Source organism: Amia ocellicauda, chromosome 15, assembly GCF_036373705.1.
Source record: "Amia ocellicauda isolate fAmiCal2 chromosome 15, fAmiCal2.hap1, whole genome shotgun sequence".
Lineage (NCBI taxonomy): Eukaryota > Metazoa > Chordata > Actinopteri > Amiiformes > Amiidae > Amia > Amia ocellicauda.
In genome coordinates, this window is record NC_089864.1 from 24,181,713 (window position 1) to 24,198,538 (window position 16,826).

General features: G+C 36.5%; 1 protein-coding gene across 1 annotated transcript in view; it reads left to right on the top strand.

Moving 5' to 3' along the window:
* The window catches only part of atxn10 (ataxin 10), a 73,154-nt gene extending 57,548 nt beyond the window's left edge, over positions 1–15,606 (top strand). The window contains exons 11-12 of the mRNA XM_066724328.1: positions 14,291–14,515; positions 14,833–15,606. Coding sequence (XP_066580425.1) covers positions 14,291–14,478 — 188 coding nt within the window. The 3' untranslated portion in view covers positions 14,479–14,515; positions 14,833–15,606. The remainder of the gene's footprint in view (positions 1–14,290; positions 14,516–14,832) is intronic.
* Positions 15,607–16,826: the final 1,220 nt, after the last annotated feature.

Consider the following 16,826-nt stretch of genomic DNA (forward strand, 5'->3'; position numbering starts at 1 on the left):
CATGTATGTGCACATCAGCATCATGTGTGTGCGTGCGCTCGACAGCTATGCTTGTTTGTTTTGAAGAGAATAAACATGATGATGTTTCGACAGTAAGTGAGCATACTGAATATACATGGATTGACTCATAGAACTTTGTTATGCTCTATTTTACATTTGCTTGTTGAATGTACATGGAAGTTCAATAAAGAAAAGTATCGATGTTTATGTTTTGCATGTTTAAAACAATTGTCACTAAAGCTTTAATTCAAACTGAAGTTACTGTGTACTGGTGTTCACTCATTTTGACTGATTGCAAGATTGATTTATATTGATTTAATATCAACCTGATTTAAGCCAGGTAACAACACAATGCCAAGTGTACATGAAGGCTCACATGAAACATGTTTGGTGTTACAGCATAATAACATCTAATAGTGTGGTGAGATTATAATTTCATGTGCTTAGTTCAGTGCATTTTAGATGAGAAGGTTTAGTTTACCAAGAAAAGGAGCTGTGAGGCAGCAGCGCTAGCCACTGTGCCACCATGCCGCCTTTCACTTCACCAGTTTGGACTATTTTGCGTATGTCCATTATATGAAATCCAAATAAAATTCAATTTAAATTACAGGTTGTAATGCATCAAAATACGAAAAAACGCCAATGGGGTTGAATACTTTCGCAAGGCACTGTATGGCCACAAGTTCGATTATGGAAATCAGAACTATCAGTATTGTCTACTCTCACATAAAAAAGTTAACCAGAGTAGTCACTTGAAAATATGGCCCTTCAAATCAGTTTAAAGGAGATGTAACGGGAATCATTTAAACCAAAAGAGGTCCTTAATACCACATCAAAATTGGAGCATGAATATAACACATTTTGTTTGTGGTAATATATAGTAGTTACCAAAGTATCACATAAACATCATGTTCATGGACATTTCAAAGAAATAAAGATGTGCCAATTAATTTAGTTTTCAGCATGTTGACTATACATCGCTTTCAACGAGGGTTTTCTTTATGTAGGATTTTGTAGGCTTTGCCTGTACAGGGATTAAACACTAAGTAAAATATCTTTCAAGCAGCCACCATTTGTCTGTGTTCTGTAGGCAGCACATCTTTAAGATTTAATAGTACTTTATATGGCATCTCTGTAGCTCAGTGGGTGCCAACATTGACACTTCCTTTCCCTTACTTTTGAAGCATCCAATTATAAAAGAAAATCACTTGATGTCCAAAGACTGGCCTTATTTTTGATGAGGATCGTCTCACTTGGTTGAATGGTCTACAACATGCCCACTTTTCTGAAAAAGAATGTGTGAAAATGATAAGAAAAATAATCTGTCATTCATTATTTTTGCACTGGGAATCTTTTTTTGCACAGCTATCACAGGACTTGCCCGTCCTCCCCTATTCTGTCAACCTGGTTAGCTAGCTGCCTGGCTGGATGCCATATTGGACATGCGTGCCTTAAAACCAGCAGTCTGAAAACAAGTCCCTGTTGTCTCACAGTAACATCCTGGTATTAATCTGCAGAGATCAATAGTCTGCTTAATCAAGTTTTTTCTCTCTCTCTCTCTTCTGGTCACAACCCCTTGGCCCATATTACAAACCTTTTTTATTCCTTAGTACATAGGGGTTACACTGAATTAAATCATTATTTATCTTGAGTCATTTTTAACCAGGATTTTTAAAATAAAGTCCTGTGGAGTGGTATCATAGATATCTAAAGAAAGTCTGGAGGGCAGAACACCTGCAAAACCTGCCATCACCTGGCAATGTATTTTTCGCAGCCATCAACTTCAGTAGCTGCTGTTCATAGTTTGCAGCTGTCCATTTCTTAAATTAACTGTATCAGACAGGTTGTTCTAATTAAAAACCTTAAAGAAATATAACACAATTCCTGTAAGGCCAATAGTTCATTACTCCTACATACATGGCAAGATGCATTATAAAGTTAGTTATAATATCATTTTCACAAGTTTTTGTTGGATAGAAAAGTACGTAATGATACTGGCAAGATTCATTGGTAAGATTTTAATGTTTTATTAGCAAATAAATACTGTTTGTAATGACTTAAAACAGTTATATCTGTCCTGCAATGTGTTGCTAATACAAGACATGTAAGGTTAAAGAAAACAACTTTGTTACCATCCAGAATTGCTAAGGAATGCATGTAATCTCAAATCAAAGATTATGTCCAAGCTAACCATACTCTCTGATCATAAAATGCCTCTATATTGTGTTGGGCCACACAATGTCATAATATGAGATTAAGTGTGCTACAAGATGGATTCCACAAGAATGCATTTTCCCATTGCTCTTCTGCTTGCAACCCTGATAGGCTCTTCAAAGTAAGTCCGTACAATGGACAGTTGCATTGTCATATTGGATGTATCCATTACATGATGTTTGGCTGGGTGCACTTGGTCTGATACCTCCTTCAGTTTCCAAGGAAACAATCCCTAAGTGGTCTTGGGTTCATGTGGTTGTTGCCACACTTCCACCATCAGTACAAAATAGCAGAAAACCAGACCACACAACCTCAGTCCAGTGTGAAACACCAGCGTTGTACACAACATGGTGAGACAGTGGATTCTAGACAGGCAGGTTTCTGGAGTGGTTCACAACCACTGGACCAGATGAAATTACTGAGCTCTCTTTGCATGGTATGGGTGCAAAAGCCTTTCTCCAGTCCTCTAGAAGTGATCGTCTACCAAGTTGCTTTATGATTAATTTGGATTGGGGCACTTGTCAGGATAGAAGGGACCATTAATGGAACAAAGTACAGAAAAGTCTTTCTGGAAAACTTGCTGCCCTCTGCAAGAAAGCTGAAACTGGGACAGAAGTTCACCTTTCAGCATGACAATGGCCTGAAGCACACAGACAAAACTACACTGGAGTGGCTAAGGAACAAAAACAAATTATTGAGTCAGAGCCCCGACCTAAATCCATTCGAAAATCTGTTGCATGACTTGAAGATTGCTGCCCATCAACACTCCCCGAGGAGCTTGAACAGTTTTGTAAAGAAGAATGGTTCAGTATTGCCAGATCTAGGTGTGCAAAGATGATGATGATGATGATGATGATGATTATTATATAAACTTGGTAGAGACCCAACAGACTCACAGTTGTAATTGCTGCCACCAAGTATTAACTCCTAGTAACTCCAGTTATATTTGTCTATTTTGATTTATGATTTCTCAATGCTCTTATAGTATTCACCATTCCTCTTACAGCAAAACAGGTTAACATCCTCAAAAGAATTGAAAATGCAACCTCAATACCTTCTGTTTTCTGTAAAAATCTGATCTGTTGTGAAAGTTCTAAAAATATTATCTTCATTCTCATTCTCACCATGTAAACATACTATTAATGCATGTTTGCAGGCACTGGTTTTGACAGTTGCTGTTCTAGAAGTTTAGTGTGTGTGCTGTGATGACGTGTAGCCTAGAGAGAGAGTGTTGTGCAGTCACTGACAGCAGAAAGATTAAGTTCAGGTCAGTCAGACACAGTCACATAATATAATTGCTCAGTAAAGGGAGTGAAAATTGAAATGCTCCTCCACAGCTCTGGGCCTCCTGCTGAGGTTGATAAATAGGAACTGGAAGTGCTCGATTGACTCCAAGTATGCTCTGGTCGATCTATTTTTTCAAGTTGTGTCAGCGAGTCCACCTTACGCCATCTTGTTCTGGAAATGCTGGAAATGGTCAGGCTGATTGTGATAATTGCCTATTTAAACTTGCATTGCTAACTTTACCAAGAATGCAACTAGGAGGCGTCCTGGTGTTTGTCCCACAAGATCCAAAGAGAAAGAGTCCTTTTAGTTTGTTTGAGGAGGGCCTGCTGTTTCAACTAACTGAGTTTTCTGTGTTTCCTCTGAGATTTATCATCTCTCTGTTGCTACGAAACAGCGATTAAAACTATTCTCTCCATGGTAGGACCTCCTCAGACTTAATGGTAAAGAGACTCTTTTTTAATGGCATTTAGTGTTTAATTTTTGCCTAATGAGTTTGTGGCCTGTGAGCAATACATTTTGCTGACTTTATTAAATAATAATGATAATAATAATAATAGCAGTTTTTGCCAGACACAATCAGTGCATCTGGAAGGAATGACAAAAGAGAGGATAAAAAGAAAACCATCTCAACAGCACAGCATGCTAATGTATTAAACAGTGAAGGTCTCTGACAGACAGATTCAGTAACATTGAATAAATGAGAGCAATTCTTCTCAATCAGCAACAGATACCCATCCTAGCCTTTCCACAAGCTTCACAAATGAAGCTAGGCCAAAATTTCAATATATTAAATCTTAACTGTTTTAAACAGATATTGTAGAGTTCTTCGCAGTACTCAGTTTTTACAATTTAAGTCTTTTTATCAAAATGCACACTTTTTTTCCTCTGTGAAAAATAAAGGTTATGAAAATCTTTTAAAATATTATCATAAATACAAAGCACAAAGTAGGATTGGTTAATCAAATTGTAATTAGTTTGTTTTTCTAGTTGATGTTTTTCGGTGTGATGCACCAGAGGTATTCACACCTCCTCAGGTATGTTTTAATGAGGTGACTTTATCAGACATCTGTGGTTAATGGAAGATTTGAATGTCGGGGGCCAGGAGGGAAGGTAGTGTAGACAGACTGATCTCCTGCAAACAATGGATGCATTTTAAGTGCCAGGCAGTGATGCAATAGGAAGGCAGCTCTTGCAAGCATGCCAAATGTTCATTGCTGTATACCTGGAGAGATTAATGCAGAGTTTTGTGACTGTTCAATTTGCAAGATAGTGATGAATGGAGGTTTGTAGAAGGGCTCAGACAGATTGCATATGCTAAATAGCTTGGTTGAAGAAAGAGTCCGCTGTTCAGATGTTTATTATTGCTCCATTACAGCAAAACACTTGATCGTTTTGCCAACCTGCTATCTCAAGAAGCATTTTTACAGAGAACAAATAGTTTAAATTATTTTGTTAAAAAAAAAAAAGTGTGTGTGTGTTTGTGGGGGGGGGGGGATTTTATTATTTATTATATAAATACTTATACTGTATGAGTGAATTATTTCTTGAATATGCATGTATCTTTGCTGTTAGTCTTTCAGTGCAATATTCATATGCTTATGTTGTTAAGGTTATAGTGCCTGTCAATACTGTTTAAACCAGATTTTTTAAGGGTTTGTTATCTCAGAACAGGTTGGGACAACATTTTCCTTGCTTTTTTAGTTTGACAATTTATGGCGCAAGGTTGAGCTGCTGCATACCCCAATGAATGCTTGAATATACAGCTCTGGAAAAAATTGAGACCACTGCAAAATTATCAGTTTCTCTGGTTTTACTATTTATAAATATGTGTTTGGGTAAAATTAACATTTTTGTTTTATTCTATAAACTACTGACAACATTATGGCTGCCATACATGTAGAGATGCTGATTTAAGGAACATTTGCAGTTGTCTCTTGATTTTTTCCAGAGCTGTATTTTAACTTTTATAAATGTTTCCACTTGTTTTTCAATGTACAGCATCTCTCTTCCAGGACACAACAGCAAAACTTCCCATCTTTTATTTGATCTTGTATTTTTTTTTTATCTCTTTGGGATCCATTCTGTAACTTCCTTTGTCCATCTTTGATCTGTTCTTCTTGTGATGTGTCGGGCTCATTGCCATCTTAACATGTTCACTCTGTAAACTGTCACATACTTTTGTTTGTTCTTAGATCCATGTATTTGTATTTCTCTCTATTCTTGTTATTCTACGTATACATCTTTCCGTGCTTTTTTGTGTTGTTTTCAGTTTCTGTATCATTTTTGCATTAAGTTACCAGGACAGGAGCCACAAGTGAGCACTGGTAGTATGCATTGATCAAGTACTTGTCTCTTCAGGCAAATGGGTAGATTTCAATAGAATGCCGCTTCTTCCAGTTGTCCTCCATCCCATTTTTATTTGTATGTGATCTACTTCAGTTATTTTCGTTTTAAGAAAGCTGTAAAGCATGACTCATTTTGAGTATGGTTTTCTTACCTGCATCCAAGAGTTCCTGAATTTGAAGTTCGTATATATATATATATATATATATATATATATATATATATATATATATATATATATATATATATATATATATATATATATATGTTAATATGTTTGGAAATTGTACGCAACCAGCATGTGTGATGCTGCAAACTGCATATTGGGAGAATATGGAACAGGGTCTTCATTTCACCAATGACTGGGGGCAGATGGGGACAAAACTGAATTTCATCACCCTTCTTTTTCGTCCCTTTAATTTTGTTATTTTGAGAGATATTTACCACAAGAGGAAAGTCTGAAATGTAGCTTGTGGTTTAAATTAGAATCAGAAAACTGGATTAAGGAAAGTGTTGTTTCTTTTGCAAGCAAAGCTTTTCTTCCAAGGGTGGTATAAGTGGATTGCAGGACATAAAACAAAGCTTCACTGAGAAAATGTTTTTTTTTTTTCTTCAAAACCAACCAAAACCAATTTTTTCACTCTCCAAGGCTCTAAGTTTTACCAAACATATTCTTCCTCATATGGACAAGAAGCATGCCAAAATGCCTCTAGGTCACTTTGGAAGAAACAGTAACATAGTTCACATACACATCAACCTCCCAATGGAAAAATAATTTTATTAAATGTACAATTTTTCTGTTCTAAGTGACAATAAGGGCTGACAAAGCCAAAAAACAAATAATTAGGAAATAATATGTTCAGACCATCAGGGTGGCCACACATAACCCATTTTGTGACAAGGCTTTGCAGGGAATATAGGAATGTGTGCTCAAAACTGTGGCCTAGTTGGCTTACAATTGTAGCTGAGAATCCAGATCTTTTTGGATGTTTTTGTTAACAGTTAATCCTTGAGCCTCTGTCATTTGTTAATGAAACCAGAGCAACCATAATTCATGATAGATCTCATACATTCGTTTGATATCCATCTTTTTTTTTTATTGTACATTTCCAAAAAGAATTAGCCTATCATTGCAATGTATAGAAATTGTCAACACACAACTGGTCACCCACTGACAAGATATTTAAATCTCTATCCTCTGTGAGAAAGAAGCAACAGAGAAAGGTCCGGTCAGGGTAATTTGATATACGATGCTGAACCCATAGGTACCATAAGTGTTCCGAATGACCAGACGCATTTACTGTGTTACTCCATTGCAGTCCAGCCATAACTGGGGTAACAAAACGAAGGAACACATCCCATTCACAAAACGTCATTACAAAACACGCAGCAGCATTAAATACATGCACATGGACTGAAAAGGAAATGAGAGAATATAACAATATTTGTATCATTGTGTGTTCAATCCATGTGTTTCGAATTTAATTTGTGTAGAAGTAGACACCGTTCAAAGTACCTCAGACTAAAGTATCCCCTCGGAGCAGTATGGCAAGTGCACTGGGAGAAAAGTGATCAGGACTTGTCTATTTAACACAACTGTTTTTGCATATTTAAATTTCTCACTTAAGACACAATATTTGGTATGTCTGCAATTTACATGAAAACACAACCATAGACCCCATTTAAACTAGGCTGACCTGACTCTCTGGACTGTTGAGCCCAACCTGTTTTATGAAAGGACACCTTCACCAGTCCTGCCTACTGTGTACATGTTTAAATGGCATTTAAACATTGAATTGTAATGCCAAATTCACAAATCATGAAATTAAATAAGTAAACAAATACATACTAGTTTAAATAAGAATTGTGTAATTTGATAAAGGTAATCCAAATATTGGAATCCTAAAATCAGATCACACCCTGCAAATGTGATTCTTAAAACCACACATTAAACTTATGTTACCGTGCATTATCCTATTCATACACATCACACAAGTGAGAGCATTTATATGCAAATGTTGGAATGCACTGTAATCACTGCAGATTTGTTTCCTTGTTTGAATGTGAGATTGTGTACTTCTCTGCGGCGCTTTAATCTCCTCTGTTGATGGAAAGGAGAAAATAATAACTTCGTCTTCACTGTTTTTCCCACAGCCGTGGACACAGCAACACTTCATGTTGTCTACAGAAACTATAATTACTATCAAGGTGTAAGACCAAGAAACGCTAACACTCGGTTGACTTGATTACAATAATGACTTGAGTTGCTGTGGGAAAGAAACAAAACAAACTGCTTTTGTAGTTTTTCTGCTGCGCTTCCTCTATCCAGGAAGTTATGACGCGACACATCCTGAAACACTGAAATAGCGTTTGACATCTGATATTTTTTGGTGGGTTTTAAGTTTTAAACTGTTAAACATTGCTTATATGATAGAATCCAACTGGGAAAATGCCATACATATTAACTAGACACTAATTGCAACACCAAGACATAAACATAGACATATAAAAACATAATTTGAGGAACTACTCTAGTTCTCCTTAAATGTAATTATTTTCATATAATTTGCCTTAATCTCCACAAAGGTTGTACATCACAAAAATAATATATACTATACAATATAGAAGCTTTCAACAAAGGAACACAAAGTGTTTATGGTAGCCCCGGTTGAAGCAAGAGTACAAATATATATTCACTGTTTCAAAGATATTTGCATCCTTCATATAAGGATATCATCTATTTAAAAGACAACGACTATTTACAACGAGCTTAGATCTTAGAACTGGATAATTTTGCAAATTGATTTTCTATTGTCATTGTCATCTTCATTTACCAATTATTTAAATAGCATTCATTGCATACCAATCAGTTGGAAAAGCAATAACTTTGCATTTAATTACAAATGAATAGATGTTTCTTAATGTAAACTAGACTTTGAAGTTATTGGTAGATGAGTTCTGCTTTAGATCAACTCTGGGCACCACCTGAGTTTGAATCCCTGTGGGAATTGGGCTTAGGTTGCAATATGTACAAATGCTATTCATATACATGTATATGCTTTTGATTTTTGAATGGGTGTACCATGGGCTGGAAGAAACCATGACAATCCCATAAGATCATCTGTAGTTTGGCAACTCTGAGCTGTAGAGTGGTATGTGTGTGTGTGTTTGTTTGTCTGTCTGTGGTTTCTGTTGTGGATTTTGTCTTTTCTGTTGTGCATACATGCAGTCTGAAGCTTTTGTCATGGGCTGACCTTATCTATTTAGTCATTGCCCTTGTGGCAAGGAAATGTTCCTCTGTCTGTATTGTAATTTTTGGTTTGAGTATGGGGTGTACTAAGAGTTCACTGCAGGCTTTATACAGAGAGAATATTTTTAAAAATGCCAGGCTTGTTTTGAAGATAAATGTTTAGTGGGGTGTGTATGTGTTTGTTTGAGGGGGACATGTTACCACAGTAATTCAAAATAAAATGTTCACCTCAAAGTCTCACATCTTAAGCTTATTTTTATTTTGACCCATCCTCAGCAAAGCATCACTCCAGTAAAACCCATTGGAAATATTGTGTGCTAGCTAAAATGAAACAATAAATGTCATTTAATTTGTTCCTTCCAAGCAGATCCAAACTCCCTCTTTAATGTGTGTTTTTGTTCACCCCCCTAAACCCACCAATGTTAAAATAGTTTTTTTGTGTGTGTGTCTGTGTGTCACCAGGATATAACCCATATCTAAACAAATGTAATTTTCTTAAGAGCTAATTTCGGAAGACTTAACAGCACACGTTTGAGTTTCCATGGATTTGGTGAGGTTGTTTGCAAAAATTCTTACGGCTAAAATGGGAACAAGTTTGATTCACACCAAATGGGAGGAATAAACATTCAACGTTTTTAGCAACTAGAGGTGGACACTTTTTAAAATAAAAATGGTAGAAATGTGTCACAGGGGCTTTGTATCCCCATATTATTGGAAGGTTTTTTTCCTGACATTCAGAATCAAATTATTATTATTATTATTATTATTATTATTATTATGTAAGTAGAGATTCACTTAACATTTCAATTCAGTTTCTGTCTACCAACTGAATCTGAATAGGTGCAGTGCAATAAATTATACCAGATTATTTAGATTTAGTTCATTTTTTTCTTGTTTGCATCATTGGTGTGTTTTGTTTCTATTACACATAATCAGAGTTATGTTAAATCTATGTATTTCAATCAACTAAATATATGCAGTGCCCCCCCCCCAATATATCTATACATGTCCTTCATTTCTTTGTAATTATCTTTCTTTTAGTTTATGGTAGACTGGTTTAGGAGACCATTAAAGGATTACAAACACTTCTGGACATGTGATTCTGGACCCTAACAAGTGACATTTACCAGTGAACGATTCACAAATAAAGGTGGTTGGGTACATTTTGGAAGATTAAATAACATTTAAAAATGGATGCGTTCTACCTCCTTTTTACCCTTCTCTTTCAAGTCTTAAAAGATTATCTGTCATTTCTTGGCACAAAGCCTGGTTTCCAAGGCACACATTGATGAGAACCCATCAGTTAAAACCTTCAATTCACTTGGGTTTACTCTCAATAGAACTTGTTTCTATTTAAAATGAAATGAAGCCTCTTAGTGGAATTAATATAAGGTATTAAAGTCCTTTACGTAAGGGGGAGGGGAAAAGAAAAAAGCTGTAAAAGCTAACACTTATCTCGTATTTGTGAAGATTTTCATCCAATCATGTCTTTTGCACTGCCAGTTGCATTTGTTCTTTATGTAGATTTGCAACAAATAGGCCTGTGGTATTATTGCTGTAACTATGGAAACGTCTGAGGCCTTTCTAGCAAAGCTTAGTATACAATAAAAGTGCTTAAAGTGTTGGTGGGATTAGGGACTTTAGAACATGTTTAATTTTACCTCTTTGGTCAGTGGAACAAGAGGGTAATGGGAATATTAGCTCACACTCATTTTAATCTCTTGTACCACTTCAGTTTCTGTGAGCCTGTGCTCAGCCATCTAGCCCATCAGAGCATGTTAACAAGACAGCTCATGTAATATTCATCGCCTTCTTTGTGAGCCGGACAGTGCTGTTGACAAAAGATCAAACATGAATTGAGGTGTTAAAGGAGCCAGTGTTGCAAATATTCCTTTGGGCTTTACGCAGATCTGACCAGTGCAGAAGTCTGATAAACCGGACCTTTAGAATGTGATGCATCATTTCAGACGCTAAATGTAAAGTAATGATCTAGTGTGAAAAAATACGATTTGGAGGACTGAAAAAAAAAAACTAAGATAATTTGATAAATGATTGATGATTTTGTGATTTACTCTTATGTGATAGATTATGACATTTTCAGACTGATTTTATTTTGGTTTGAAACAGGCTTGCAGGAAAAATGTAAGACCGGTTCTGATGTGTTTATTCTCTATGTTGCGTATAATAAATATAATTTTCTATGTTCAGGTGTACTGAATCTATTTGAAACTTAAGAGTCGGTTCACAATATTATTCATATTGTAAATTTTTGTTATCTGTTATATATAAATATAAACGACTGAATTGATACATTTTTATTCATACAAAATGCAGGGAAATGACATTGGGTATTAAAAGGCTATGCCTGCAAATTGAATACAAAGGAAGTCTCACTGAAATATACTTCTTGTAGACGTCCTTCAATGATGCACTATATCCACTTTAGCAATAAAGTAAAAAAACAGACCAACAAACATCACAACACAAGCCCCACAAGATTTCCATGCACTAGTCATTCACTATATTGGTAAAACCTTATAAAGATCATAATGAACTGTCGCAAAGTTGGGGAAGTGTAGTGCAATTCCCAAAATACCAGGCTTGGGCTTTATTATAGCAGCAATTTCCCACATTGGCAAGTAAACAAAGTTATAAACACTAACCTTTTCTTCACTGCGGTACACACAGTGGAACCTGCAGGGATTGCTTGTGTGAGTAATAAATATAATAGTTACTTAGAGCACCCCTGCTAAATGCATTGTGGGATTTCGGTGCCACTTCTGACTAGTAAGCACATTCATTATTTTTAGGCGACATCATAGACACTTTACATCTTTACTACTAGGTGGTATATGTTTTAACAGTGTTGGATTTGTTTTTCTTCAAAGTAGAATATTTTTTCTTTTTAAGTTTGGAGATGTTTAGGTTTCAGATCAAATCAGGTGAGTTGCAGCATTGCTGATAACACCAAGGTCCCCTCTGCTCTCAATCCTTTGAAGATGAATTATTTGTTTATACAGGTATCCAGTGTATGGAGTCCATGGTGGTCGATTTTTTTAATATCTAATTTGTAGAGAAAGTTGCCAGTGGTACCTTAATTGTACCATTGGTACCCTATTTTTCACAGAGGTGTCTCTTAGCAACAGATTCCAAAATCCTTAGTTATAATTATCAATGCAAGTAAGCCACTTTGTGTTTGACCAGAAAACCACCACTTTGTCTTTTTGCTTGTGATTACTAGTTACTGGTTTTGCACGGTGCCATATTATCACTAGCTCTGAGTTATTTATCCCCCTTTCCAAATGTTTTATAAAGTAGAATGGTATTTTTATTTGTTTCTTCAGTCATCAGTCAAAATCTGGTTGTTGCTGGAATTTAAGGGAACATACTAGCATGCAGTTATCTAGAGAGGTGTTCTGTAGGAATGCAGGGGAGTTATAACATGTATACAGTTTGCAATTCTAGTGTCTTTTTGGATTCACTTAATTAGATACACTGGTATTTTTTTTTTCTCTCTCCAGTGTTTAGACATCAGTTTCTGTTCGAGGGTAATTCACTGCCAAAGCCCTCCGTTCTCACAGCTACAACAAAACTGATTTGATACCATGGCTGAACAAAGAGGTCAGACTGTGAGTCTACTTTTTCTGCTGTCTTTTATTTAATGTTTATTTTCCGTGTCATTCGGTAGTCTCAGATTTTAAAATGTGTTAAATGTAATCTCTTTCTACCTCCGTTCTACCATGCCTTTCCTGTTTAAACTGTGAGGTTCTCGTCTTGTATTTCTTTGTCATTATTATATGCAGTAGCTAATAGCTACAGGAAGAGGGAGAAAGGAGAATCAGCCTCTTATGCCAGTATTTCTAAACATATCATGTGGTTATGTCATAACGTAAGTCACTGCCGATTTTGTGAATAAACCTCCTTACGATGACTAAAAAGTTATCTTTTCACAATGACAATTGTGACTCATTCCAGTAGCTTTTTTTGGCATTACTGAATGTACTTTACTATTTTGAAGTGTAGAGACTGAGACCTGCTTTCACATCTTTGTGTATTACAAGCCATTAGTCACACTAAGATGTTGCAGTGTGTGGACCTCACTCTCAAATGTTTTAAATTGAGAGTGATACTTCAGTGTTTTGTTACTAGTTTAGTAACTAATAACTCAATACAATTAATACTGTGCTGCTGGAGGAAGATATGTAGTTTTTTGTTCCAAGGAATGGCATCACCCAAACTAGACAGACCGAAACTCAGGGCCTCTTACATCCAAGGACACTTCTCATGGATTGCTTCATTGTTCGCAGTTGGTAGAACTAAATCTCCGAATCATATTCTTTTGAGAAATTGGTCAGAAGTTCACAGAGCACGCCATGCTAACCTCAGTAGGAAAGACCTTCAATTGCTTGGCAGTCTTTTTGCCACTTCAGTTAAATGAGTCATCCTGGATGAACTGTTTGAAAAGTAGTTAATTGATTGATCTTCAGTTATATAAACATTTTAATGGTTTTGTTGGTTGGTTAAAGGTTTGCTCAACCACAAGAGTCAATGGAGAACAAAGACACTGTTTACATTAGAAGGGCAGAACAAGATGATTGAAACACCAGAGCAGACAGTGAAAAAGCCAAACTAAAAAACAATAATTGTTTATTGCCAAGTAGAAGTAATGACCCATTCTTCTTTTGATAGTGGTTCTTATGGTATGGACTAGGATCATTGTTTTATTTCAAAGAATTTATCAATATTTGGGACAACTTCCTGCCTGTATTGATGGGTTTTATGATGAGGGTTCGTATAGCTCTGAAAATAACCTACCATGCTAAAAAGTTGTTTGTGTAATACAGTAGTTTCTTTAAAAATAACACTGAAAACACTTGAGACCTTGCTAGAAGTCATGAAGTTAGATTCTGTTAGAGATCCTTTAGAACACCTTTGGGATGAACTGGAAGAACACATCAAGAAAATGAGATCAACTTGTCTCCCTGCAACTGTGTTTCGGTCGCGGTCCTGGCACTACTTTTGAGTACATTGGTCATATTTTGGCAAAATATGAATTCAAACAAACATGCTGTTGGGTAGTAAAAATTCCATAAAATCTTGCTTAATTGTATGGTTTCTGCAGGTATGTCTTGCCACTTGATCTTATCTATTTTTTTGCATCTGCCTAAAAAGCTTATTTCCTTAATTGGGGCTCAGTTATCAGTCAGTGGGCTGTATTCGCCATCAGGAGCGTGATGGACCATAACCTGCAGAACCAGGAGGTGCTGAAAGGCCTGGAGCGGCGTGGAGTGGCGGATGACTCTTCTCTCCGGGAAATGGGCTTCCGGCTGGAGGACAGGGATGGACAGCTGCTGCTCAAGCCAGTCAGCAAAGAAACGCAATGATTGGAGGCAAGACAGACGCTAACGGCAGGGCATTTCGGTAGGCATTTTGATTGAGAGGTCATCTCTTAGGACTCTTTTGCCAGGCAACTTGTAATCGTAGCTTCAGTAAAGTATTAAGTCCTTTTCTCATCTCTTAATTTTATTTTGTTTCAGAATAGGTTGTTTAGTTTTTGCTCCTATTTGTGTGTCTCTCTCATTTTGGAAAGCGTAGTAGACGTGACTTGTTTGGTCATCACACATCTATCTTGCCTCTTTTCTCGGTGCTCCCTGTCCACACTTTTTTCTGTTCAATTTCAGATTTCGATATGTGATCCATTTTCATTTTCCTTGTTTTGTTTTTTATTCCTTATAAAGGAACTGCAGTGCTTGACCAGACCAAACGATGGACAGCTATTTTAACAAATGAGAAACTGTAGAAGAAAAAGTAAAAAATGGAAAAAAAAAAACCTGAGTATTTTGTGGTATTTGTTTGACTTCTGTTCTTGTAATCAGACCTAAACAATAAATTACCTGTTTGGTTTAGAAAACAACATAAGCCAATATTTGTTTTAAAATCTCTCTCTGCTGACATGGCAATGCAGGCATTTTGCAGTAGAAAAAATACCCAAGCAGCGCTTCTACTGAAATGTCCATACTTTGTTCTCTCAGGCAAACCACAGAAAATAAGGGCTCAGATCTGTATTAACCATGGAATAGCACCATTGCAGGAATGTATTTAAACTCATTGTTAAGCTGCTGCAGAAAGCAAACCAGCAACCACGCTGCCCCCACGGATATATGTCACAGAAACACAGTGTGACACCTGTGGTGGGAAATAAGAGGTCAAATAAAATCAAAATGGGGATTGTTGTATTGTTTTTGATTGTTAATTGAATTAACATGCCAGTCTGAACAACGACACATGAAGACACAACATTGTTATTTTCATAGAGATTTGAAAGATGAAGTATATCCCTGCTTTAGATGGTTCATCGCAATATGGGCTGTGTTCTGAAGTCTCTCTCTTGTTTTTGTAGTCAGCCGTTTTAAAAAGTCTTGTGTTTTCAGATATTTTATTTAACTGTGTTAAATAAGTGCTGTATAATATTTCCCTTGACATTATTAATAATAAATTGAATTGCAGTTGAATTGCTGGGTGAGCTCTGATTGTGTATTCTGTGTACGTCCTCATACATGTTTGAATGATATCCTGTTTGTTGGACTTTCATACACTTAGTGTATGGTCCATATGCACCATATTTCATTCTTTGTTCTCTAACCAGACATTATAATATTTGCTGTTTAACTTTGCGTCACTGGAAAAATAATGGCATTTGTATGACTGGCCTCTGCGGTCCTTGGGGGTCTTAATAATCTGTTTTTCATTTCATAACCCAGACATTTATATCCGCTTTAAAAAGACTCAAGATGTGTCATAATTGAAACTTATTGATGGAGATTCTTCTGGTTTACTTCATACTTGCATCTCAGATGAACCAAGTTGAACAAGACTAAAATCAGCTGTGCATGGAAAAAGCATGGAAACAAATACAGTATTTGTTTAGTCAAAAGCTGTTTATTTTTTATTTGTTTTTATCATCGTTGTTTTAAATATTCCTCTTGCGACAACCGCAAAACAAACCTCCTCTGCCCTCACTCTGTGAAGTTTCGAATCCATCAGGCCGCTCTGGCTGGGGAAAGCCCTTGGGGGTTAAATCCCCCAGGAGCAAACAAAATGGAAATTCCTCAGCGGTTGTAGAAAGAGCCGAAAAGCTGTGGGTGTCCCCTTCACTCCATTTACCACTTTGGAGTAGACGCTTCTTCACCTCCGCCCTGTCTGCCAAGCAATGGGATACACAAAACACATAGGTATAATCCATATAATAAAACCCACAGATGAATAGGTTTTGTGGGAAGCAGAAAGGGAGTAATGCTCAGTGTTTTCTAAATGGGAAAATGTAGGGCTTTTCAGAGTGAAAACATGCTGATTACTGTATTGTAAAGTGGCTTTTGATTCCCCTGCAAGGTTTAATCCTCTGAACACAACAGCATCCCTGTCTTCCACCAATAGCAATTCAGCCTCCGAGAGACTTCTATTACAGGCCAGGGGGATTAATCCTGCTCCCGATCAGTCATTAAAAAAGCCAGGCCTTCTTGAATTGGAAAATGCTAGGCCAGTCATCCAGTGCTTTTGACCGTTGTGCCTCTTTCTTAATAGAAAACTGGGTTCACAGTTTGTTGTTTAAAAACAATGTAAGGGGGTTTGTGAATACAGCTTCCCACTATGCTGTTTTTTTTTCTCCCCGTTTAGTTTTTTCTTCTTCTTCTACGGAAAGCAATTAGAGTGGGAATTTTATAGAGCGATGCGG